Here is a 27,547-nt window from a genome sequence, read left to right on the forward strand (position 1 = left end):
GGAGAAAAGTACCTACACCTACACACACACACACACACACACACACACACACTAATTTATTTATTAGGCGACCTCTTCCTAGAGGCTGCCATTTCTGTGAAATGAACCCTGGCGGGTGCCTATCCCTCGGCTAAATGCCTACTGATTCAAGAAAAAAGTCTCAACTTTTTGCCCTTTAAACTGAGTTATCCTCCCCATGGTGTCTAATAAGTTGACTGAAGAACTGGTTATTTTTAGATTTTACCATCTAAAGACTTTAAGAACATACCCGGTATTTCCACATCCAAGTTGTCCTACTTGATATCCAGGCCAATTCACTTTCCCAAGGCCAGGGATTAACAGCCCCGCGGGCAGCTTCTGACTGCACTCGCCGCCGCGCCCCGCCTTGCGCCCGCCCCGCCCCTCCCCGCCCCGTGACGGTCCCAGCCCGCACATGCGCAGTCGTGAGTCCTCGTGTCCTTGAACATCCAGCTTCTTTCCCTCAAGTGGCTGGGGTTCTTGTTTCCTTCTTCGATTGACAACTTGTGGTAACCCTCGCACTTCTCTGGGCCAGTTTTTGCTTTTAAGTCTTTCCGGAGCTACCTGGAATTTAAATCATTTTGCTTTACTGTCATTAGCACTGCGCCCTTCCCTAAGAGCCGCTGAAGGGTTGCGGCTTTTCCGTGGCGCAGTTCTCGCGAGAAGGTGACTTTCTGCTCGGTATTTCCTGGTTTCCAGAATCCTTAGCGCGAGGCGGAAAAAATATCCCAGCTTGTGTTGAGGCTGCGATTTTTACTGAGACTTCTTCCCACGATTTCTGTTTTGCTTCTCCAAGGAAAATGGCGGCTCCCGAGCAGCCGCTTGCGATATCAAGGGGATGCACGAGCTCCTCCTCGCTTTCCCCGCCTCGGGGCGACCGAACCCTTCTGGTCAGGCACCTGCCGGCTGAGCTTACCGCTGAGGAGAAAGAGGACTTGCTGAAGTACTTCGGGGCGCAGTCCGTGCGCGTCCTGTCAGATAAGGGGCGACTGGTAAGGGCGCGCCCCGCCGGAGTCTCCCGGGAAGGCCTTTGGCAAGCGACCGGGGAGGGGGAGCGCTGACAGGAGTAAGGCGGAAACGAGTGGGGAAGATGCACTTGTGTGATGGGAGCTCCCCCATCCTACCTCTTTTGTATCAGAATATCTGTTCTGCGAAGTGGAGTTTTAATCGGCTTGAGTCTGGATTAGTCATAGCACTGCAGAAAAGGGCAATCGTGAACAACAAAGCCGAAGAATGGAAATTAGCTTAGTTAATAATTGAGTTTTCAGATCCATCCTGAGAGTCTCACAGCTTTTTTGAATTTGGGGTTATTGCTTCTGGACTCAGCGTATTCTTACAAATGTGCATCAAGGGATTTTTAAAAGTCCTAGTTCATTTATAAGCCAATGTTAAATCGTTGATCAAAATAGAGAAGCTGCATTGGTGACTTGAGAATTAAATGCAGAATTTCAACTAGAAAAGGAGGCTTTTCATAAAAGTTTCCCGATGGCATCTTTTCGGGAACAATTTTTTAGGACTGTTAAAAATACCTACGTAGGAATTTACACAATTACTTTGTTTTGCTTTATATCCAAAGATGTTTTGATTTCTCTTCATTAAAATAGGAATAGCGATGGGGCAAGACATCAGTGGTTTAAAAGTTTCCCCAGGTGATTTTAATGTTAATGTGCAGCCCATGCTGAGAGTTACTGAATTATAAGAAAGGCCAATTTTGTTCAGTTTAAGTGTCATTTATACCCTCAAATTAAAAAAAAAAAAAAAAAAAAATTATGGCTCAATTTAAGTACGTTAGGTCATCGTGGATCAGATTAGACAAAATTAGAGTGTGCAATATAATTATTGAAGTAACTTTTAATAAGCATTGACCAGAGCTCTTCCTTAGCATAGTGTTTCTTTTACCGTTGACTTGTGTTTCTTTTCTGATGGTTTTTAAAATCTTTATAATTTACGTTTAAAAATATGCTTCTCCCATTGAACATTATTACAAAGATAAAGCACAAAGGAAATATGCAGCTTGAAGAACGATTTCTCTGTTGATGAATGTTTTTAAACTGCATTGTTATGTATAGAGGAAAGTTTAAAATCTTTAGGTCTGTCATAAATGAAAGAAATAAATTTTTAATTGGTTGAAAGTGACCCTCTGTGTAGAAGAGGTCTTTAAACTTTTGGTCTTTTGAACTATTTGCATGTCTTTATATGATAGAGATTGCATAGCTTTCATCTCAAGTCTGCCTCAAAAAATGTTGAAAACCACTGGACTGAAATTAGTGATCAGTTAAATGGTTTTGACTTTTCATACTTTCCCATGATGTTATTAACATGTCACATTACTCCACTGGTAAAATGTCAGATTTCTTTATGAGAAACTGAAATTATATTGGAAGTAATTTGTACCTTAACTCTGTTTCAGAAACATACAGCTTTTGCCACATTCCCTAATGAAAAAGCAGCTATAAAGGTATGACTTTTTCTTGACTATTAAAGTTGTCAAAAGTATCCTCTTATCCAGTCTTGGTTCAGATAATGTTAAACTGTGGTTTTTAAGAAGCAAAAGCATTTGTATTGCAACAGTTTCCCCAACAGACTACATTTGATTTGTTAGTTGGTAGATATTGCCCAGTCCTTTAGTAGATTATCTGTAAACCAAAATTAACTGCATATGTAATTAAAATAATTTCTAAATGATTTAGATTGATAAATATCTCTGTGACTGTTACAAGGTAAGATGTTTCAAGTGTTAAAAGGAGAATATACATTTCTTTAAAATGCCAGGGAATCATTCACAAAGGAAGTGATCTTTTAGCTAGAAGTCTAATGATAATTGAATTTTTTCAACAGGAAACAAGGCGAGATGGGCCTTCGGGGCTTGGGGAACACCAAATAAAGCTGGGAGTCATTGCAAGTTATAAGTGGAGCAGGAGCTAAGGGTTGAGATGGAAGTGGGACTTGAAAAATAGATTGAGTCTGGGAGAGAGGTATTGAGTTTGGTTTAGTAGGTGTGCACTTGATACTTTTGAGCTGGCTTATAACATAATCAGGCCTGTGAAAGATATCTGGTATAGCTCGTATCATGGATGGATTGGATGCGCAGAATTATTACAGGTAGGAGACCAAATGGAAGGCTGTTATAATGGCCAAGGCAGGAATAACTATCTGAAGAAGACAATAAGAAGACAAAGGGGGAAGTAGATATATACTTAATAGAGATTGAGTTTGTAGGTTTTATAATATAGGGGTTGAGAGAGACGGGTTCAGGATATTTGGATTGAGGATTGAGTTATTTGGATTGTTATATTAGCTGACATGAGGATCCAGAGAATGTTTGCAAAAGTATATGATGAATTCACATGTCATCTGTTAACTTGGAGGGGTCCCTGGGCTACTTTTGTGGAAATATTTAAAAATATCAGTCTAGAGCTGAGGCATGGTGAAGAATGGAAAGATTCTTCAGTCATGTAAATAGATATGATTGCCCAAAGGATAATAAGCTAGGAGAGAAGAATGGGAAGGAGCAGTTAAAGTAGGAGAACTAGAAAGGAAATTATCACTGATGCAAAGAGAAGTGTGTTTTAAGAAGATGAAATCCTGTGATGATGCAAAATGAGGAATGAACACTTCTATTAAAGTCTTTTTGCCATGAAACAATAGAAATGACCCAAATTTTCATTGGTAAAAGGAAGGGAAGCCTTAAATCACATTATGTCCATATACTGGACTGCAGCTGTCTGAGAATGATATCAAGTGGTATGTGTTAATAGAGAATGATAGCCCAGAGTACATGAATAAAGTTGTGAAACATTATCTATGATGAAACCTCAGATTTTTTGAAACTAATAGTATACATGTTAGCATATGCACAGGAAAAAAATATGACAGAACTATACACCAAAATGTTAAAAACATCTTTCTCTGAGAGTAGGATTACAGAGGGCTTTCATATTATATTAATATGTACTTTTATAATGATAGGTAATTTTTTTTTTCAGAAAAAAAGTCTTTTTAAAAATATAGCATAATACATTATAAATAAAGTATGGGAATGAAAAACACATTGTTTTAGGGTCAAAAATAACTTGGAGGAGAGCACATGGAGCCAGTCATTGTCTTTGGAAATGTTTGTAGTGAAAGGAAGCAGTAAGAGGTTAATGGCAGTATTGATAGGGCTTTTAGGCTGGAGAACATTTGGCCTTATTGGAAAGTGATAGATTAAGAAAACAAAGGGAGAAATGTTCAAGAATAGAGTAAGTAGCCAAGTTAGGTAGGAGGAGTTAACATTAAAAGTGAAAAGCTATAAATCTTTGAGAATAAGAACTTATGTGATACCCATTTTGAGAGGAAGAAAGTTGGAGTAAGTCAGGTTAGATGACCTTCATTTCATATAATCAAGCTTCACTGATAATGAAGAGGTCTAACATTCATTTAGGGTCTTGAAAATTATTGAAACATTTTAAAACTAACTTCGTATGATGATGTAAGGCAGGGATCCTCAAATCCCGGGACACGGACTGGTACCCAGACACAGCCTGGCACCCAGCCACGCCCTGTTAGAAGCTGGGCCGCACAGCAGGAGGTGACTAGCAGGCTGAGGAAGCTTTATCTCTATTCACAGCCTCTCCCCATGGCTGCCTGAGCTCCACCTCCAATCAGATCAGCAGTGCCTTGGCCACTGTTGTGATCTGCACATGCAAGGGATCTAGGTTGCACTCTCAATGAGAATCTGATTAATGTCTTGTGGTCCGAGGTGAATCAGTTTCATCTCGAAACTATCCCCCCACCCCCTACCCCGGCCTGTGGAAAAATTGTCTTACACAAAACCGGTCCCTGGTTAAGGCTTGTAGTTTCATGTGTTGTAAAATATTAAGTGCCTACTATGTGCTAGATGCTGTTTTAGGTTTTGGAATTATATATGAACAAAAACAAAGATAATTATAGTTTGTAGTCTCAAAAAGGGAGACAGAAAATAATCTTTAATATTTTAGAAGACGATAAATGCTATGGAAAAAGGACAAGTAGAGCAATAAGATCGGGAGTGCTAAGTCGGGAGAGGTCAGGCTGTAGTTAGGGTTATATTTGAACAACAATTTGAAGGATACGAAGGGAGTTAGCTAATGAAATTTCTGGGAGAAGTATGTTTGAATTAGAGGAACAGCTGGATCAGGGGCTCTAGGATGTGACCATGCCTGTCATGTTGTTCAAGGAAACCGCTGTGGCTGGAGCATACATAGTGGGAGTGATCTGTGGGAGCAGGGGTGGGAGTGAGCATTGGATTTGAAGTCAGAGAAGTCATAGAATCTATATTATGTAGATTATAGTAAGGAATTTAGATTACTGTCAGTAAAATAGGGAGCCATTGGAACAAAGGGGTGACCTGATCTGACATATTTCAAAGGATTGCTTTCTCTGTTGTGACTAGACTGAAGGGAGGGAAGGTAGAAACAAGGAAATCCATTAAAATGTTGTGGTAATTCAGTCCAGAATTGATGATTGCCTTGACCACAATGGTAGTGGTTAGCGGTGATTAGATTCTTTATATAGTTCGAAGATAGAAGCAAGGATTTCTTATTGTATTTATTCCAATAGGTTTTGGGGGAACGGGTGGTGTTTAGTTACATAAGTTCTTTAGTCATGATTTCTGAGATTTTGATGTACCTGTCACCCAAACAATATACACTGTGCCCATTGTGAAGTCTTTTATCCCTCACCCCCACCCCCCACACTTTCTCCTGAGTCCCCAAAGTCCATTGTATCATTCTTATGCCTTTGGGTCCTCATAGCTTAGCTCCTGCTTAGGAGTGAGAACATACGATGTTTGGTTTTCCATTCCTGAGTTGCTTCACTTAGAATAATGGTCTCCCATTCCATCTAAGTTGCTACAAATGCCATTATTTTGTTCCTTTTTATAGCTGAGTAATATTCCATGTTTCATATTTATATCTATATCTCTATATATCTATATCTATATATGTCTATATATATCTATATACATATATCTATATATATGTCTATATATGTCTATATACATATATCTCTATATATATCTATATCTCACAACTTCTTTATCCACTCATTGATTGATGGACATTTGGGCTGGTTCCATATTTTTGCAGTTGCAAATTGTGCTGCTATAAACATGCATGTGCAACTATCTTTTTTGTATAATGACTTATTGTCCTCTGGGTAGATACTCGGTAGCTGGATCAAATGGTAGGTCTACTTTTAGTTCTTTAAGGAATCTCCACACTATTTTTCATACTTACTGTACTAGTGTACATTCTCACCAGCAGTGTGGAAGTCCCTTTCACCACACTTCTGCCAACATCTATTATGTCTTGATTTTTTCATTATGACCATTATTGCAGGAATAAGGAGGTATTTCTTCATGATTTTGATTTGCGTTTCCCTGATCATTAGTGATGCTGAGCATTTTTTCATGTTTGCCGGCCATTTGTATGTCTTATTTTGAGAATTGTTTATTCATGTCCTTGGCCCATGGGCTTGTTTTTTTTCTTGCTGATTCATTTGGATTCCTTGTAGATTCTGGATATTAGTCTTTTTTTGGATGTATAGATTGCAAGTATTTTCTCTCACTCTGTGGGTTGTCTGTTTGTTGATTGTTTCTTTTGCTGTGCAGAAGCTTTTTAGTTTAATTAAGTCCCATCTGTTTATCTTTGTTTCTGTTGCATTTGCTTTTGGGTTCTTGGTCATGACGTCTTTGCCTAAGCCAATGTCTAGAAGGGTTTTTCCGATGTTATCTTCTAGAATTTTTGTGGTTTCAGGTCTTAGATTTAAGTCCTTGATCCATCTTGAGCTGATTTTTGTATAAGGTGAGAGATGAGGATCTAGTTTCATTCTTCTACATGCGGCTTGCCAATGATCCCAGCACCATTTGTTGAATAAGGTGTCTTTTCCCCACTTTATGTTTTTGTTTGCTTTGTGGAAGATCAGTTTCCTGTAAGTATTTGGGTTTATTTCTGGGTTCTCTATTCTGTTCCATTGGTCTATGTGCCTATTTTTATACCAGTACCATGCTGTTTTGATGACTTTGGCCTTATGGTATAGGCAAACAGGATTTCTTTTTTTTTTTTTTGAGACGGAGTCTCGTTCTGGAGTGCGGTGGCCAGATCTCAGCTCACTGCAAGCCCCGCCTCCTGGGTTTACGCCATTCTCCTGCCTCAGCCTCCCGAGTAGCTGGGACTACAGGCGCCCGCCACCTCGCCCGGCTAGTTTTTTGTATTTTTTAGTAGAGACGGGGTTTCACTGTGTTAGTCAGGATGGTCTCCATCTCCTGACCTCGTGATCCGCCCGTCTCGGCCTCCCAAAGTGCTGGGATTACAGGCTTGAGCCACCACGCCCGGCCCGCAAACAGGATTTCTTAATGGCTTGGATATGGAATGTGGGAAAGAAGCATTAAGGATGATTACAAGATTTTTGACCTGAATAACTGGAATGGACTTGCCATCATCTGAAACAGAGATGGCTCCTGGTGGAGCACATTTTTGGCTGGGGGAGAGATTAAGCGGTTTAGCTTCCGAAATGTTGATTTTGAAATGTTTGTTAGAAACCTATGGGGCACTATCCATTATTTGAATATGTGTTTCTTGACTTCAGGACAGAAGTCTGCGCTGGAATTATAAATTAGTGAATCATTAGCATATAGATTTAAACTTCAGATGCTGGATTAAATCACCAAGATAATATGTTGAGATAGAGAGGAAGACCAGGACGAGAGCTCTGGAGCATTCCAACATTAAGAATGTGAGAGAAGGCACAAGTCAAAGAGATGGAGGAGTAGAAACCAGTGAGCTAGGAAGAAAATTATAAGAACGTATGAAGTCTTGAAGCCAAGTGAATGACATGTATCAAGGAAGAAGTGATTAACTATGTTAAATGCAATCAAGTGAAGACTAGGAGTTGATCATTAGCCTAACAATACAAAATTTGTTGTCTATGATAAGCAGTCTCATTAAACTTATTAAAGCATTAACCTGATTGAAATAGGTTTGAAACTGAATAGGCAGAGAGGAGTTGTAGATAGAGGGTTTATATAACTTCTACAGAGTTTTACTGCAAAACTAATAATGCAAATTTAGGATGGGAGAAATAGGAGCATGTTTTCATACTGATATGGATAATCCAATAGAGGACAGAAAATTAACAGTTTAAATAAGAGTACCCCCCACACCCCCCACCACACACATTTCCAGAGCATAGCTAAATAAAGACCCTTGAGTAGATGAGAGGATGGAATTTAGTATATAAGTCAGGCAGCTGGATTTAGATAGGAATGTGGATAGTTAATAGATTATAACAGATAGAACATAGAATTTTGGCATGCATATGCTGGTAGATGGGGAGTTATAGTGGAAATCTGATATTCTCATGTCATCACTTCAGTTGTCTCAAAATAGGAAACCAGGTGCTAGGCTAACGGAATGCAAGAAAAATATTGTGAGGTTAAGGAACAAGGAGAAAGTACAAAATATTCTCTTATAGATGGGAAAAATAGACTACGATTGTAATAAGTAATTTTGTGGTATCATTAAAGGTCACCCTGCAATTTGTGGTGCTGTTATAAATTGAAAGTAAGGCCAGGGAAATTTGTTTGTTTGTTTTCTAGCCATTTTCAGCTGTCTGGGTATAAGCAGAGCTGGCATAAAGTGGAATTTAGCCAGATTTTTATTTTCCTCAGTTATAGGAAGTAGTCCTTTAATAAGTACTAAAGACTTGATAGCCTGAATTTAAAAATAAATTAGGAAATAGTCAAGGAAATGTTTACAGCATTAGCAAAAAAAAAAAAAGTATATGTAGGGACCAGCCCCACAGGGTCGGTGGGTTTTTCTCCCCATGTGTTTAGACGAGAGACTGTAGAAATAAAGACGCAAGACAGAGATAAAAGACAACTGGGCCCGGGGGACCACCACCACAAGACGCGGAGACCAGTAGTGGCCCTGAATGCCAGGCTTTGCTGATATTTATCGGATACAAGACAAAGGGGCAGGGTAAGGAGTGTGAGCCATCTCCAATGGTAGGTAAGGTCACGTGGGTCACGTGTCCATTGGACAGGGGATCCTTCCCTGCCTGGCAGCGGAGGCAGAGAGAGAGAGAGCGCGCGCTTATGCCATTATTTCTGCATATCAGAGACTTTTAGTACTTTCAGTGATTTTGCTACTGCTATCCAAAAGGCAGAGCCAGGTGTACAGGATGGAATATGAAAGTGGACTAGGAGCGTGACCACTGAAGCACAGCATCACCGGGAGACAGGCCTTTGGATAACTGCGGGCAGACCTGACTGATGTCAGGCCCTCCACAAGAGGTGGAGGAGTAGAGTCTTCTCTAAACTCCCCCGGGGAAAGGGAGACTCCCTTTCCCGGTCCACTAAGTAGCTGGTGTTTTTCCTTGGCACCGACACTACCACTAGACCACAGTCCGCTTGGCAACAGGCGTCTTCCCAGATGCTGGTGTTACCGCTAGACCAAGGCGCCCTCTAGTGGCCCTGTCTGGGCGTGACAGAGGGCTCACACTTGTCTTCTGGTCACTTCTCACTATGTCCCTTCAGCTCCTATCTCTGTATGGCCTGATTTTTCCTAGGTTATAATTGTAGAGCAAGGATTATTATAATATTGGAATAAAGAGTAATTGCTACAAACTAATGATTAATGACATTCATATATAATCATATCTATGATCTAGATCTACTATAGCTCTTGTTGTTTTATGTATTTTATTATACGGGAACAGCTCGTGTCCCTGGTCTCTTGCCTCGGCACCTGAGTGGCTTGCCGCCCACAGTGTAAACACTGGTCTCTAACAGATCATTTTTAGTACAATTGTGAAATGTTTACTCTTGTTCTTTTAACTCCAGGCATTGACAAGACTCCATCAGCTGAAACTTTTAGGTCATACTTTAGTCGTTGAATTTGCAAAAGAACAAGATCAAGTTCACTCCCCATGTCCCACTTCAGGCTCTGAAAAAAAAAAAAGGTATGTAGATAATACATTTTGTAACATTTTTAAAGTTTTTTTTTTTTTTTTTTAAATCAGTTATACAGTTATTGTATTGGTTTCAGACTAGCCAGTAAGTAATTGGAAGAGTAGTGACAGATTTTTCCATTAAATCTAGCACAGAAAAACAATATCTTTATTTTTGCCCCTAATTGTGCATTAGGAACCAGATTTAATATTACAGTTTAATCTGTGTGAAGTTGGAAGGGAGTGGGCTGAAATGAATTCATCTTCAACCTTCATTGGAGGGAAAATAGCCAGTATAATGTTTTTGTATCAAAGATAACACAATGTGATAAAATCAAGACTGGCATTTGGTTTCCAGCTGTGACTTTTTATAGTACACCTTGACAGATTTGCTTTACACTAGTGGTTCTCAAAGTGTGGTCCCTAGATCAGCTGTATCATCTGTAAACTTGATCAAACTACAGAACCTTGAGCTTTTTTAACCCTGTCTTACTGAATCAGAAACTTCATTGAGGGGTGGAAGGGATGGGAAAATGCTCTAGAAGTCTATGAGTTTTAATAAACTCTCCAACTGATTATGACATACATTAATGACATTTGATTACCACTATTTTATACCATGTAAACTTTAGTTTTATTTTTGGTCAGTGACAATTATGCCATCTTCATAGTCTTGCTATGAAGAGTAAATGAAAATGTGTAGTGCTGAATAATAATTTTATTATTATAGCACTTCTGTAGTAATAATAATACAGAAGGGATTTAGTGAAGGTTAATTTTAGTTCCCTTCCCATTTATAGGTGTTTGCTTGAGAAATACTTGAAAGTTTTTTTTTTTTTTTTTTTTTAATCAAACTGTTTTTATAATGACATATTTGAAAAGGTAATTTATCTTTTTTGTGTGCAGTTTTTCACTCTTTGGAAAGTTGAGATTAACTTTGATTCTGTATGTCCCAGGTCTGACGACCCTGTCGAAGATGATAAAGAAAAAAAAGAACTTGGTTATTTAACAGTGGAAAATGGAATTGCACCAAACCATGGGTTAGCATTTTTATTTGCTTTTCTTTTGCTTTTGTTCTGTGTTGTATACAGATACACAGATGTCTTACTGCTTTTTGCTTATGGTATATTGTGATATACAGATATCTTCTTATATATTGTGATATACAGATATCTTATTGCTTATTGTATATCGTTTTATATACAGATACCTTATTGCAAATAAGATAATTTAAGATAATTTTAAAAACAGATATTTATTTTCATGTATATTTTTAATATGTTGAATCACATTTTGAGTTACGAGTTTGTAAGCATCTCTTGAAATGTTCAGAGATACAAGGTAAACCTCTGCCAAGAAATACAGTAGCTTATTTTTCTTTTTAAATGTACTTTGGATCTTTTAGGAACAAGGTAAATCTAATAGTACTGTATCATTTGAGCAGTGTGTTTGTTACCAGGTTACCTAAAATGAGTTAGTGATACGAAATTATTAAAACATAAGCATCTTAAATGTTTTTTATTTTATAGGCTGACTTTTCCTTTAAATTCATGCCTCAAGTATATGTACCCACCACCTTCCAGCACAATCCTCGCAAACATAGTAAATGCCTTGGCAAGTGTGCCTAAGTTCTATGTACAGGTAAGTAGAATAAAACTTTTCCTAAAAGGACTTGTTTATATAGCTTGCTATTTTATTTTTCATGCTGATTCTCATAAAAGTAATCAGACTAATTCTAGACAGCCAGTGATACACTACTTTAAATGTAATTAAATATTTACTACTTTCAAGTAAAGACTTTTATAAGGTATAGTATAAGTGGATACTAATAAACAGAAGCTAGTTTGGGAAATGTAATTTGTGATAATTCTCTATTACTTTAGAATACACCATTAAATAGAGATTCAGACCCCTGAGCAAATGCTTTAAAATATTGGCAGTAATAACATGTTTTTTTGAAGTACAAAGTATAGATGTATTTTAATGTATTTCTCTGTTTTATAATTTTACAATAATTGGGGTAAAGATATAAAATCATTTCAAGTAGGTTTTATATTGCAAGAACATTACATTCTTAGCAACGGGACTAATTGAACATGTAGAATTGACATTTTAGGAAGGTTAATCTGAGATACACCAATGCCTTGTTTTACCTTATGCAGAGATCCTAAAGTCAAGAGATGGGCAGGTCTTCCTTTACACTCAATTAATAAATAGTGTTATTGCAAAGTTTCTTAGTATGTAAAATACAAGATGTGAGTTGAATCAATTTATATGTGAATTTAAATGTTTTACCATTTTAAGGTCCTTCATCTTATGAATAAAATGAATTTGCCCACACCTTTTGGACCAATTACTGCGCGACCTCCCATGGTAAGACAGCTCTTAGAATTTTGAAGTCAAAATTTCTCTTCCCGAATGGGATTATTGAGGCTGAATTATACAGGTGTTGTAGCAACCTCTGATGTACATTGAAAATAAGGAACAGATATAAAGTAATATGATGATAATAGAAGAACTGAGAACTGTAAGTGAGGAAAAGCCAGAATATGAAAGAAATGCTTTTGGCAATAAAGACTATCATATCATCCTGCATTGTTAAGTTTTTTGAGCCAAAACATTGTGCCATCCTATAAGGTAGTTACGCTTGACTAGATTACCTAAGGATTTCATTGTTCTGGTTTTGTCACAAATAGAGCTTTGTTTGCAAAAGACGAAAAAGGGTGCTGGTATTTTTATTAGACTTGACTATGCAAATCTGTCAATAATTTAGAAGTAGGCTATACCTGCTCTTGAATAATTTTAGTTATTATTTTGCTCTAGTACTCTTAGTATATTTATAAATAATAGCAGTGCAAAATTATTAATACATTGAGTGTTCATATATGAATAGAAGAGAATTTGGTTGGGGATTTGCTGCTTTTCTAATGTATGTACTATTAACTTTAGGATTTGTTTGTTGTTTTTGTTTGTTTGTTTGTTTTTGTAACCCCAACACCTACTCAATGCTTGATATATTACTGGAGAATTAATTAAGATTATACTAACTGCTGTTAACAAATAAATTCTTAGTCATTTAATACAATAAAAATGATTTTTTTGTCATGTCACATCCTTTCCAAAAGTAGAGCAGAGGGATATTTTGCTCTACTGAGCCATGAAAAACACCTGAATTGTTTTGACTGTGTGCCTTCCCAGATTGATGAAGACATTACTACACAGTCTGCAGATCAGGAAGGAAAAATTATATGTGGGAGTTTCTAATTGTCTCATTTCATTGGCTATAACTCAGTTACAAGGGGAAATATAACTACAGAGGATCTTTGAAAATTTAGTTCAGCTGAGGGTGAAGGAAGAAGAGGCACATTTTGTGATCAGCTAGTGATCTGCCCTACAGGGTGTTCCCTCAATATGTGTAGAATGTGTTTAAAAAAAATGTGATAGAAATGAGAATGAAGTATTCAAATGGAGTTTGTTCTATAAATATTTTAGACTGCCATAGTATTTTTGTTTTATTCTTTTAATTAGTATGAAGACTATATGCCGTTGCATGCACCTCTTCCACCCACATCTCCTCAGCCACCTGAGGAACCTCCTTTGCCAGACGAGGATGAGGAATTATCTAGTGAAGAATCAGAATATGAAAGCACTGATGATGAGGACCGACAGAGGTTTGTAACATGAAATATTTGTTTAGTTTCCAAGAAACATAGAATGTAAGAAAGAGACTCTTGCTCTCCCTAGATTTTGTGTTTATAATTCTTCATAGTTTTGAGTGATTAGAATTTGTCCTCAGCCCCCCCAACACCTCAAGCATATATAGCAGCTATAAATTAAGACCTGAGAATAGATATCAAGACCTAAGTGAAAATTTTTGGATTATGCATAATTTTTTAGATTGATGATTATGGTATTATAAACTGCGTTCGAGCCTTGTTATTTGTGGATTCCATATTGGCGAATTTGCCTACGTACTAAAATTTATTTGTGACTCCAAAATCAATAATTGATGTGCTTTTTATTTATTATTATTCTTCTTATTTTTTCTTTTGACATGGAGTTTTGCTCTTATTGCCCAGGCTGGAGTGCAATGGCGTGATCTCAGCTTACCACAACTTCCGCCTCCCAGGTTGAAGCAATTTTCCTGCCTCAGCCTCCCGAGTAGCTGGGATTACAGGCATGTGCCACCATGCCCGGATAAATTTTTGTGTTTTTCGTAGAGATGGGGTTTCTCCATGTTAGTCAGGCTGGTCTCGAACTCCCACTTCAGGTGATCCGCCTGCCTCAGACTCCCAAAGTGCTGGGATTACAGGCATGAGCCACCATGCCTGACCTTGATGTGCTGTTTAAAGTTTTTGGTGGGAATGGACATTGTGCCATGTGGTGAAAAATTTGAGTCAGTCAACACACAGGTTCCCAGATGAAGTCAAATAAAGACACCCTCTAAGAGCCTTTTGTTTCAGTTCTCATACTACAAACAAGTATCCTTTTCATGGTCTGTTCAGCACTACCTTTTTTTACATTTTTGAGTTTTTTTGTTGTGACTCTTGTGTTTAAAATGGCCTTCGAGCATGGTGTTGAAGTGCTCTTTAGTGTTCCTGAGCTCAAGAAGGCTATGTCAAGCCTGATGGAGAAAATACATGGTTTTCCTTCAGGCCAGAGTTATGGTGGTATTGACTGTGAGTTCAATGCTAATGATTCAATAGTGTATATTAAGTAAGGTGTTCTTAGACATAAACATATATTAAACAAGGTAATGTATTGATCAGATGACAAGATGTTGTAAACAAAGGCTTCCAGGAACCTAATCCTGAATTTTCCTAGGGACAGTGATTTAGTGTTTATGGTAACCTTAGAACATAACTACTGCAAATAATGAACTTCGACTGTGTTCATGTTTTGACAGATGCTTATTCTTCTGGACTTTATTTACCTCAGAATAATTTCTAGAGCAATTCTTTAGGATTTTATACAAAACTATTCATAGTAACTACTGCAGATGAATTATTCTTTTTATTGATAGTTCTTGACAATCTACATATTTTATTTAAGGATTCTGACAAACAATAGTACATTGTTAATAATGTTCATGTATATAATCCACAGCCTGACTTAGAACAAGAGTTGCCAAACGGTTTCTTTATAGGTCCAAAGAGTAAATATTTTTGACTTTGTGAGACACGTGGTCTCTGTTGTGGCTACTCAGTTCTACCCTTGGAGTAGGAAAGCATCCATGGATAGTATATGTAATGAGTTGATATGGCCTTATTCCAACTAGACTTTATTTATAAAAACAGGCAGCTAGCTGGATTTGGTCATTGAGCTGTAGTTTGTCAACCCCTATCTGCAGGACTCTGATGGTAAAATGATCGAAATCTTAGGTGACTATGCACAGAAGAAGTGGTATATAGGAGGAGTGAGTGGTTGGCATGAGGCAGAACCCAAGCAGAGACTCTGAGCAACATACACAAATAATTGCAATTTGACTGTGTTAGTGTCCACCTAAGTAGTGGTACAATGTGCAGTGTATTCTCTTTGTAAGGAAAGAGTTACAATCAAAGCATAGATGGGGCTGAAACTACAAAATGGGAGTGAATACAGTATCTGTCTTGGACAGAGACGTTTAGGGAAGCTGGCAGTTCCTGATAGATGGTTACTTTAACTTGTTGCTAAAAGAAAAAGAATAGTATAGAGTGTTAACTCTGGTTTAATTACTTAACCTCTGTGAACTTCACTTTCTTTATAAAAATAATGATAGTAATTAGAAATGCTATAGTAAACTGGCCAAACCCTTTTTTGTTTGTTTACTTAGGTTTCCATTAAAGGATGTAGTGTGGAATTCTAACAGTAATTCATCTTGAGTCCTGAGAGAGAACATAGCCTTTGCATGTACCAAGCTCTAGTTTCATGCTTCTCTGTTATCTTCAGGAAATGTAATAAGACCCAAACAAAACAAAAATGGTACAGGTTGAGTACCTCTAAACTAAATCTGAAATCCAGAATGCTTCAAACTCTGAAATTTTTTGAGTACCAGTATGATACCACATATGGCTAGCTTAGTGACACCTTTGCTTGTTTTCTTTCTTTCTTTTTTCTTTTTAAGGCAGGGTCTTACTCTTTTGCCCTAACTGGAGTGCAGTGATGTAATCATGGCCTACTGCATGCTCAACCTCCCGGGCTCAAGCAGTCTGCCCGCATCGGTCCCAGTAGCTGGGACTGCAAGCATGTGCTACCACACCTGGTTAATATTTTTCGTATTTTTGTAGTGATAGGGTTTCACCATGTTGCACAGGCTGGTCTCAAAATCCTGGGCTCAAGTGACCCACCCTCCTTGTCCTCCCAAAGTGCTGGCATTATAGGTGTGAGCCACCATGTCCAGCCAACACTTTTGCTTTCTGATGTTTCCATGTACACAAACTTTATTTCATGTACAAAATTATTAGGAATATTATATAAAATTATCTTCATCTTTTGTGTATAAGTTGTATATGAAACATAAATGAATTTTGTGTTTAAAGTTGTGTCTCATCCCCAAGAGATCTCATGTATATGCAAATATTACAAAACCGATGTAATTCTGGTTCCAACCATTTTGGATAGGGAGTGCTCAACTTGTACTATTCATTTATTCAGCAAATAATTATTGATTACTGACTATATGTCTAGCACTCTTGTAGAGGCTTGGTGTACTTTGGGTCAGCAATTTATAAATGTAGACATATACTGTGAATAACTAAATTTTTTCATAAAGTTTTTAGTAAACCATGGTTTTTAAAAAGAGTTTAAAAATTTATAGCATATGTTTTCATTTTCCCTCAGGGAAAAAGGTTTAAAGCTTATTTGAACAGTACCCTCCTTCCTCTCTTTTGTATTTTGTTATGTGCATATATTTATTTTGCTTTCAAATTTTACAAATATAACCCTGAGAAGTAGAGCTGGGACTAACAGTTTTCAAGTTCCTGCTCTGTAGATGATACAGAAATACCTAGACAAGATCTATCTTTAATATTAAATATTCATACTCTCAATAGAGAAATGCTATGTACAAGGTGTTATCACTTCCTGAAACTACTTCAGAGCATAGTACTGGATTTGAAAACTGTTCTCAAGTAATTTAAGTTACCTTATTTATAGGATGATTGATTTGCAACAGTTATGCACAAAAAGCTTTTAAATGACATATTTCAGTCTGGGCTCTGTTTAATAATTAGAATATGAATAAAAATCATTTAAGAACATTAATATTATATCAATTTTATTATTGTATCTTGTTCAACTGTTTGGCATTGAAGTTCAACCATTTTATTTGGGCAACTGCTTATGATGAGACATACATTTTAAAAATTGATAACATGTAATTAAGTCTATTTTTAATTTTTTCCAAGTAAGATGAAAGCTGAGCAAGGCAATTTAGTATTTGAGCTTTTCTCAAATTGATTATCTCTTAATTGATGGTGTTCTGTATATTTGATATAAGTAAAACATTTTAAAATTTAAATTATATACCAAAATACAAATTTAACTTTAATAGAAACAGTGGTAAATAGCTATGGTTCTAGAAATGAAATTTTGTTTATCATTCTTCTCCTCATTGTAGAATGAACAAATTAATGGAACTAGCAAATCTTCAGCCCAAAAGACCAAAAACAATAAAGCAGCGCCATGTGAGAAAAAAGAGAAAAATAAAGGATATGTTGAATACACCTTTGTGTCCTTCACACAGGTAATTTTATTTGAACTATGAAATGAGGGTTGTTTGTATGTACTTTGTTTATTTGCTTAATTCACATCATTCTTCAAGCTGGCATTTGTTTCCAATGTTCTTGGTTTACCATTGGCTTCCTAGTTGCCAAATTTATAAATATTCATAGTTCTCTCACAGTTGACCAGTACTCTCTTCTCTGTCCTAAGCCTTCATGTATTTTCCAGCTTCCTGTCTGCAGACTCAGAATTTCTTATAGGCACTTAGGATATTATCCAAAACAAAATTCATTTACTTTCCTTTTACCATTTCTTTGCTCTTTCTCCTTGTGCATTTATAGTTTTGTTAGTGACATTACTGTCACTAGTGTAATATATTAGTGAATAATGTCACTAATATAAACATGAGTGTGTTTATATACAGTTATTTAGTTTCTCTTAACTCCATCACCTGATATCAGACATTTTTTATTTAAAAAGTACCCAGCAGATAAAAATTCACATATCTTTTCTTGGCACACAGGACCCACCAGAGTGCCTTTAAGTATTTGTTGAATGTATGGTAAGGTTCTCTGCTAAATATTGTGTGTAGTTTAAAGCATGCTTCTAAAGTTTAATGCTGTCTTTTCAAACAGTGAGTTAATAGTCTTAAGGATAATAAGCCAGATGCACAGATGATTATTGCATTAGCATTTATAATACATGACATAGGAAATATAAACTAAGAACTAAAAGGTTGTGAGAAAAGAGAGGCCACAGCCAGTTGAGAAATTTGGAAAGGTTGTAAGAGAGAGAGGAGACATTTGAGCTGGCCCTTTAAGGAGGAGAGACAAAAATTAGGCAGGGAAACTGTAACCTATGTGAATGGAAGAATAAAAGGAAAGTTTCCAGAGAAGAAAATTTATTGAATAGGAATAGAAACAATGAAAGAGAAAGCTAGAAGGATTTGAAACCTCCCCTAAATGTTAGGCTGTGAAGTTTGAATTTATTGAAGAAGCCATTGGAATGCCATTGATATTTTTAAAAATTAAGAATTCCTTTTGCACTACTTTATCTTGTAATAAACTTCCTAAGGAATTTGCAGATTTGGGATAAGGGTCAAGCCATAGTTATCCAAGAATGTTGGTAGATATAAGTTACCTTTCCATTGTGTTTTGCACATTTTATTATAGTCTGGAAGTTGTCAGTAAAATGATACTTGTTTTATACATGTTTGAATTATTTTACCTTTTTTTCCCTTTGAATCTCTATAGTGACACTGAACAATAGAAATTAATGTGAGCCACATTAAAATTGTATGAAGACATAATGTAAAATATCTTGATAACTTTTTATATTGATTATATGTGGAAATAATATTTTGGATATAATGAGAAATAATAAGTTATCAATATTTCATCTGTTTCTTTTCATGGTTTTAATGTGACTATTGATAATTTTAAGTCATCAAAATCTAGTGTTATCTATATGTTTAAAATATCAAACATAGAATGCACTATTTTGCATATTGGTAAATATCCTGGGGTTTAGAATCAATAGTCGTCAAATCTCTTGTCATTTCCAGAATGACCTTATACAAATTATTAACATTGCTGAACCTTTTTATGTGTCAACTAATAATTTATTAGTACCTATATGAGAGTATTAAAGTTTATTAAACTAATCTAAGTCACTCTCTTTATTCAATATCAAAAGTGTAGTGAATCCTTTGTCAGTGTTAACTTTTACAATTTAAAGTAAACTTGAAATAATATTTTACTCAGGATTTTATTTGCAATTACAAACTAATGCTATGATTGTTTTTAAATAGCAGCTTACATCCAGTGCTGTTACCTTCAGATGTATTTGACCAACCACAACCTGTAGGTAATAAAAGAATTGAATTCCATATATCTACTGACATGCCAGCTGCATTTAAGAAAGATTTAGAGAAGGAACAAAATTGTGAGGAAAAAAATCATGGTAAGGATATTCTAGTTATTTCACATGCTGAAATCAACTTTTTGTGTTAGAATTAAGTTTTACATATAATGTTTTGTATTTTAGTATTTGTCAACTTTATTTAAAATATGCAATTAGTGTTTCCTCAAAATCATGGAATAATATCCACTTTCAACTTTTTTATATAACAGAAATTGATGGTAAATGGCGAGATTGTCACTGTTACCCTTTGCTAATAGTGACTTCTAGAATGAAATTTAGTGCTTTTTGCTGATGTTTACACTAAAAATATAATGTAGTATATTTTACTGACTTTTTCATTGCTTGTTTCATGTGGTGGCCTATGGTTTTATTAGTGTAATTATACTAATATTACTGGTTATAAAACAAGCAATGTGACTATTTTGTGAGTTGTAGACTTAATGTAAATGTATATATTTTTAATCCAAAAGACATGGACGATTGTTGCCAAGAAAGCTATTCTTAAGTTTAAAAAAAAGTATTGAAATTACAGATTTTTTTTGCTTGTTTTAATCACGAATTTGATGTTATAATGGTGTTCTTTTGTTCTTTAAGTCTTTATTTTGAAATTTCTGAAATAATCCCAGTTGATCGGAATGTAACCAAAACAAAGTAAAATTGTTAAAAAGTTAACACCTCAAACCTCACTCTCCTCTGTCCTACTACCTAAAGGCAAATACTGTTAGCAATTTGGTATGTGTATATATGTACGTGTGTGTGTGTGTGTGTGTGTGTGTGTGTGTGTATCCTTCCAGACCTTATGTTGTACATGTATGAACACATTTCTATCTTATTTTTTAAATGAACGTTATGTTTTGATGGTATTTATCATTCACTTAGTAGTGACTTGTTGAAAGTTTGTTATCTAGCAGCCTCTATGGACAAGTTTGCCATGGTCTCTTTTTTGAAGTTTACAATCTAGTTTGGGGCAGCTTACTATGTCAAAATATAATCATATACTTTACATTTTTTAGCTGTATAATAGCCTGTAATAGAATTTTGTCAATATTTTATCATGCTTTTTTCATAGAAGTTGAGGTTGTTTCCCTTCTTTTACTATTACAGAAAATAGTGGAATATGTCTTTGCACATATATCTTTGAGCACTTGTGTGAATATAGGATAGAATTCTAGTAAGTATTGCAAACATAGTGAGTGAAAAACTGTGACTAGTTTTCATTCCTGTCTTGGATGGTGAGTGTGAATGTAGTGCCTTTTCAGGTAGCTCCTTTTTTGTGCGTTTATTTAACAATTTTCTTTTTATAAATTTTTCTTATCTCATGGCTAGTCACCCTTTAACACAATTTTTTTACTATTTGAACCTTTATAGAAAATGTTTACATATGCCTCTTTCAGTATATTGAGAAACACCAAAGAATTTTAGTGCCTAAAGATATATTATTAAATATGAACTGGGGGGAGGGGGCAGAAACTGTTTTTAAAGGAGAGATTCTATGGTTAATGTTAACATTTAACTCTTAGATTTACCTGCTACTGAAGTTGATGCATCCAATATAGGATTTGGAAAAATCTTCCCCAAACCTAATTTGGACATCGCAGAGGAGATTAAAGAAGACTCTGATGAAATGCCATCAGAATGTATTTCCAGAAGGGAATTGGAAAAGGGCAGAATTTCTAGAGAAGGTAATATCACGAAATAAACTAAGCACATACTCCATTTTACATATCTTTGACTTTACAGAAACAAAACAAATCTGTCATGCCATTTACCTTAATTTAAGGCACATACTTTAGAACATCTCTCCGATTAATGTTTGTAATCACTTCTTCTGTTTTTTTTTAATACTCATATTTTATAGTGGAGAGAACATTTCTTTCCATACAGTGTTTCCAGTCTATATTTGGGAAAAATTTTTGTTTTCATTCCTAAAACTTTTATGTGTCATTTAAAATAAGTCAGTGTGTCCTACAAGTCTGGGGTTATATATTCCAAATGCAGCCGAAAGACTGTCACAAATACTGTGTCTGAGATACATACAAAGCGATGTTAAAAAAAAAAATGGTGATTAGAAATCTATGATTTTAGGATTTTATATCCTAACATGATAGTTTTCTACTTCTCAAAGACTTTTACTGTTTTAGTATATTGTCAGAAAATATTTAGAGGCTTTAGATTGATGTGTAGTACATAATTTTTCCTACAGTAATGGGAAATAGACTTCCAGCTAGGATTTTTACACAAAACATCTATCTGATTTTCTATAACAGACTACTGACGTTAAATGAGAGGAGCTATACAGGGGTTCTTAGGCCATGGTTTGTCATTGCACAACAATCACCTGGAGAGCCTGGAAAAACAGTTTTATAGGCCCACCTGCAGAGATGCCTGATATTGTGCTTATTTCATTCTTGCATTTAAATATGGAGGTGGCTGATGGTTTGGGAAATTCACTTTAAGCAAAATAATTACCCAAATCAATTAGCATATATACTTTACTCTTTTTTTTATAACATGACTCATCTTAATGGAGTTTTAATAGTAGATATTTTATTGGCCAAATTTTAGTTACTCTAGAAGTCTGAAATTTTTTAAACAAAAGTTTTTTATATATATAAAAACTTAAAAGTTTTATATATAAAAAGTTTATTATAATCAATTCAGATTTTCAGTGAGTATATTTAAACCCATTTGTAACATTGTTACTAATTTTATAGTTTTAACATTTTCATAAAGCTTAATTTGTCTATTTAACAGTTATATTTGAATATGATAATTATATTTAAAAACTTGGTTAAAATATTTTAATTGTATATCTTTGTTTTTGTTTTTTAATAAGAAATGGAAACACTTTCAGTTTTCAGAAGTTATGAACCTGGTGAACCAAACTGTAGAATTTATGTAAAGAATTTAGCTAAACATGTTCAAGAAAAGGTAGGTATAAATTGATTTTTTTTCATGTAAATGAAAATAATTTGAGGTTTTATACTTGGTGTGTTAAAATCTGTGTGAAACTACCTTTAAGAATGTGGTTTTTTTTTTGTTTTTTGTTTTTTTGTTTTTTTACTGTGCTTCAGGGCATGACAAATTATTGTTTAGTATTTTCAGGTTAATTTGTTGTTAAAATAATATTCTCATAGCTTGGCTTCTCTGGCAGTAAATACTGAGACAGTGTTTGGGGTGTGTATTAATTTCCTAGGGCTAAGTGGCTGAAACAACAGAGATGTGTTGTCTCACAGTTCTGGAGGCAAACTGAAGGCAAAAATGTGGCAGGATTGGTTCATTCTCAAGGCTTTGAGTGAAGGATCTGTTCTGTGCCTCTCCCATAGCTTCTGCTGGTATGCAGAAGCTGGCGATCTTTCACCTTCCTTGGCTTGTGGCAGCGTCATCACAATTTCTGCCTTTGTACATAGTGTACTCCCTTTGTGAGTGTCTGTGTCCAAATTTTCCCTTTTGAAAGGCCACCAGTCATATTAGATTAAAACCTTAGTCCAATATGACCTCTTCTATTGATGTATTGATGTATTTATTTATTTATTAACAGTTTTTTTTTCCCCCGGCTTTGTTATTTGTCTTCTTCGTATTGAAATTCTAGGACCTTAAATATATTTTTGGAAGATATGTTGACTTTTCATCAGAAACACAGCGGATCATGTAAGTGACAGTAAAATATAATCTTAAATTATGTTTTGTTTTTGTCTGTTACAAATTTACTATTTTAATTCCATCATTTTCCTTTTAGAGATAAAAATTATGTGAAAAAGTTGGTCTGTGCTGTTGCACAATTGATCTTTTAAGATGTCTAGAATAGGAGTTAGCAAACTTTTTCCATAAATGGGCAGATAGTAAAAATTTAATATTTTTATTTTGTTTCAGACCATACTGTGTCTGTTGGAACTACTCAGTTTTGTAGTTGTATTATGAAGGCAGCCATAAAACCTGAATGAATATTCATGGCTGTGTTCTAATAAAACTCTTTGCAGAAACAGGCCTGTGATACATTCTGACCTTAATCTTCTCTCTAAATACATGGTTCTCAGACTTTAACATTGCACAAGAATCACCTGGAGAGCCTGGAAAAACAGTTTTATAGGTCCACCTGCAGAGAGTCTGATTTTCTAGGTTTCATGGGTAGGACTCATGAATTTGTGTTTCTGTGCTTTGAAAACGATTCTTTCAATGAATCATCCAGGAATATATAGCAGTGAGGCAAAACTTTTTAGATTCTTACTCTGACAGTAAATTGTCATCTTTTAAAGAACTTCATTGAGCAAGGCTTCCAGTTTTGTGAAAGCAAAAGAGAGGGTTGTGATTTATAAATGTTATAAAAGCTAATGTGTTAGTCTGTTTTCACACTGCTGATAAAGACATACCTGAGAACGGGCAATTTACAAAGGAAAGAGGTTTAATGGAAAACTCTCAGTTCCATGAAGCCAGGGAAGCCTCACAATCATGGCAGAAGGCAAGGAGGAGCAAGTCACATTTTATGTGGCTGGTGGCAGGCAAAAAGAGAGCTTGTGCAGACAAACTCCCATTTTTTTTTTTTAAACCATCAGATCTTGAGACTCCTTCACTACCACGAGAACAGTGCAAGAAAGACCCACTCCTATAATTCAGTCACCTCCCACAGAGTTCCTCCCACTACACATGGGAATTGTGGGAGTTACAATTCAAGATGAGATTTGGGTGGGGACACAGAGTCAAACCATATCAGTCTGCCCCCACCCCTCCCAAATCTCATGTCCTCACATTTGAAAATGAATCCTGCCTTCCCAACAGTCCCCCAAAGCCTCAGCTCATTTCAGCATTAATTCAAAAGCCCACAGTCCAAAGTCTCATTAGAAACAAGGCAAGTCCCTTTTGCCTAGGAGCCTGTAAAATTGAAAGCAAGTTACTTACTTCCTAGATACAATGAGGGTACAGGCATTGGGTAAATACAGCCATTCCAAATGGGAGAAATTGGCCAAAACAGGTGCTATGGGCCCTGGAGAAATCATCCAAACCAGAGGGGCTACAGCCCTTGTGCAAGTCCAGAATCCAGCGGGGCAATCAAATCTTAAAGCTCCAAGGATCTCCTTTGATTTCGTGTCTCATATTCGGGTCATGCTGATGCAAGAGCTGGGTTCTCATGGCAGTTCCACTCCTGTGACTTTGCAGAGTACAGCCTCCCTCCCATTTGCTTTCATGGGCTAGCATTGAGTGTCTGCAGCTTTTCCAGGTGCATGGTGCAAGCTACCATTATGGGGTCTGGAGGATGGTGGCCCTCTTACCACAACTCCACTAGGTGGTTCCCTAGTAGCAACTCTGTGTGGGGACCCCAACCCCACATTTTCCTTCTGTACTGCCTTAGCTCATGAGAGCCCCATCCCTGCAGCAAACTTCTGCCTGGACATCCAGGCATTTCCATATAGCCTCTGAAATCCAAGTGGAGGTTCCGAAACCCCAATTCTTGACATCTGTGCACTGCCAGGCTCATCACCATGTGGAAGCTGCCAAGGCTTGAGGTTTGCACCCTCTGAAGCTACCACCCAAGCTCTATGTTGGCCCCTTTCAGCCACAGCTGCAGTGTCTGGGGGGCAGAGCACCAAGTCCCTAGGCTGCACACACCACAGGTACCCTGGGCCTGGCCCTAGAAATCACTTTTCCTTCCTAAGCCTCAGGTGATGGGAGGGGCTCCCATGAGACCTCTAACATGCCCTGGAGACATTTTCATCATTTTCTTGGGGATTAACATCAGGCTCATCATTACTTATGCAGATTTCTACAGCTGGCTTGAATTTCTTCTCTTTTTGTTTTCTGTTGCATTGTCAGACTGCAAAATTTCTGAACTTTTATGGTGTTTACTTTTAAAACTGAATGCCTTTAATAGTACCCAAGTCACCTCTTGAATGCTTCGCTGCTTAGAGATTTCTTCCAACAGATACCCTCAAGTTCAAAATTCCATAAATCTCTAGGTCAGGGGAAAAATGCCACCAGTCTCTTTTTATTTTAAAACCATCAAACCTTGCGAGGCTCATTTACTATCACGAGAACAAAAGAAAGACCCACCCGTATAATTTAGTCACCTGTAACAGCATTCCTCCCATTACACATGGGAATGTAGGAGTTACAATTCAAATGAGATTTGGGGACACAGAGCCAAACCATATCAGCTAATGTTTGGAGTTAGAATTTCATTCTTTACAATACTGTATTTGTTAATTCCAAAGTATGAAAGACTCCCTGTCATATAAATTAAAAGTAAGAAGAAGTAGAAAGGATAAGGTAAGAGGCTTTTGAGTGCAGATAAAATAAATAAGTGACTGTAACTAAGTTTTGTTTTAATCTTCAAGTGACATCAATATTTTAAAAATCTTATCTGGCCTATGTGTTTTTTTAGATAGGTATACACAAATGGAACCATGTTTTATAATTCTCTATATTCATTAGGAACAAATACCTCTTATCAGGATGCCAAAATATTTTTTCTTTTGCTGGTCATGCAAAATGCTAGGTCTTTTTCTCTGTTGCCATCTTTGAGTCACGATTATAAGAAAAAAAATAATTTACTGCATTTTTTGATAGTTTTTTTATGTTGTATTATTTTGGTAGTCTCGTAGACTAAATATTAGGTAATATTTCAGTTGTAAATTACAATCTGGTTTTTCTAAGTAGCGTTTGACTGATTTTCTTTCAAAAATTTCAAAAAAATGAATACACTATGGAATAGATCACTATATTAGGAAATTAAAAATTTGGTTTGTGTTTCTGACTTTAGATCTTAGCTGTCTGCTTTGAAGAGTCACTCACTGTCTCTAGACATCACCTGTAAAATTATGGTTTTGAGTAGATAATCATTGATGTTCCTTTCTACTTCGAAGTTCTGTAATTGTTTATAATAATATAATGAACTCTAGGCCGGGCGTGGTGGCTCATGCCTGTAATCCCAGCACATTGGGAGGCCAAAGTGTGTGGGATCACTTGAGGTCAGGAGTTAAGACCTGCCTGGTCTACATAATGAAACCCTATCTCTACTAAAAATATAAAAATTAGCCAGGTGTGGTGGCAGACGCCTATAATCCCAGCTACCCGGGGGTCTGAGGAAGGAGAATCGCTTAAACCCAAGAGGTGGAGGTTGCAGTGAGCCAAGATTACGCCACTGCATTCCAGCCTGGGCAACCGAGCAGGACTCTATCTCAAAAAATAAATAAATTAATTAATTAAAAAAAAACATGTAATGAATTCTATAATTGTTTATAACTGGCTGTTAATCCTTTTTATTTTTCCATTCTTCGTTATATAGTGTTGTTTTGTTTTGTTTCTTTTTAATCACTTGAACAGGTAGTGCCAGATTATAAGGAACTTAAAAAATTGAGATAAATAATAATTTAAGAAGTTTGCAGCTGGGCACCATGGTTCACACCTGTCATCCCAGCACTTTGGGAGGCCGAGGCAGGTGGATCACAAGGTCAGGAGATAGAGACCATCCTGGCTAACACAGTGAAGCCCCGTCTCTACGAAAAATACAAAAAATTAGCCAGACGTGGTGGCGGGTGCCTGTAGTCCAGCTGCTCTGGAGGCTGAGGCAGGAGAATGGCATGAACCCAGGAGGCGGAGCTTGCAGTGAGCCGAGATTGCACCACTGCACTCCAACCTAGGTGACAGAACGAGACTCCGTCTCAAAAAAAAAAAAAAAAAAAAAGGGAAGTTTGCTTTTCTTATTACTAGTAGTATAATTTTTAAATCACATACTTTTATGATAGTTGAGAATAGTTAAAAATACATCTTAAACAAATACTACCTACTTGTAGAATCAGTTTTAGTGCAAGAACATGAAATACATTTTTAGAAAACTGAATAATTGACGTGCCTATCAAATGTTTTAGTCACTTTTATTTGAAATAGCAACATTTTAAATTGTTCAACACATTTTCATTCACATCATTGAAACTAACATTCT

At 36.2% G+C, this 27,547-nt stretch overlaps 1 protein-coding gene across 5 annotated transcripts in view; it reads left to right on the plus strand.

The window, feature by feature from the left end:
• Positions 1-429: 429 nt before the first annotated feature.
• Positions 430-27,547, plus strand: part of RNPC3 (RNA binding region (RNP1, RRM) containing 3) — a 31,475-nt gene continuing 4,357 nt past the window's right edge. For 2 of the 5 annotated variants that reach the window (XR_651309.3, XM_009213924.3), the window contains exons 1-12: positions 435-1,010; positions 2,429-2,476; positions 9,881-9,999; positions 10,944-11,027; positions 11,517-11,628; positions 12,292-12,360; positions 13,516-13,658; positions 17,585-17,710; positions 19,499-19,650; positions 21,132-21,293; positions 22,448-22,542; positions 23,204-23,262. Coding sequence is in view for 4 of the 5 variants with exons in the window: in XM_009213924.3 (XP_009212188.1) it covers positions 819-1,010; positions 2,429-2,476; positions 9,881-9,999; positions 10,944-11,027; positions 11,517-11,628; positions 12,292-12,360; positions 13,516-13,658; positions 17,585-17,710; positions 19,499-19,650; positions 21,132-21,293; positions 22,448-22,542; positions 23,204-23,262 (1,361 nt within the window). In the remaining variant the exon portion in view is untranslated. Of the gene's footprint in view, positions 1,011-2,428; positions 2,477-9,880; positions 10,000-10,943; positions 11,028-11,516; positions 11,629-12,291; positions 12,361-13,515; positions 13,659-17,584; positions 17,711-19,498; positions 19,651-21,131; positions 21,294-22,447; positions 22,543-23,203; positions 23,263-27,547 lie in introns of all 5 variants that reach the window. The other 3 variants (XM_031651350.1, XM_017945269.2, XM_017945270.2) reach the window with 3 other exon arrangements.

This window comes from Papio anubis, chromosome 1, assembly GCF_008728515.1.
Source record: "Papio anubis isolate 15944 chromosome 1, Panubis1.0, whole genome shotgun sequence".
Lineage (NCBI taxonomy): Eukaryota > Metazoa > Chordata > Mammalia > Primates > Cercopithecidae > Papio > Papio anubis.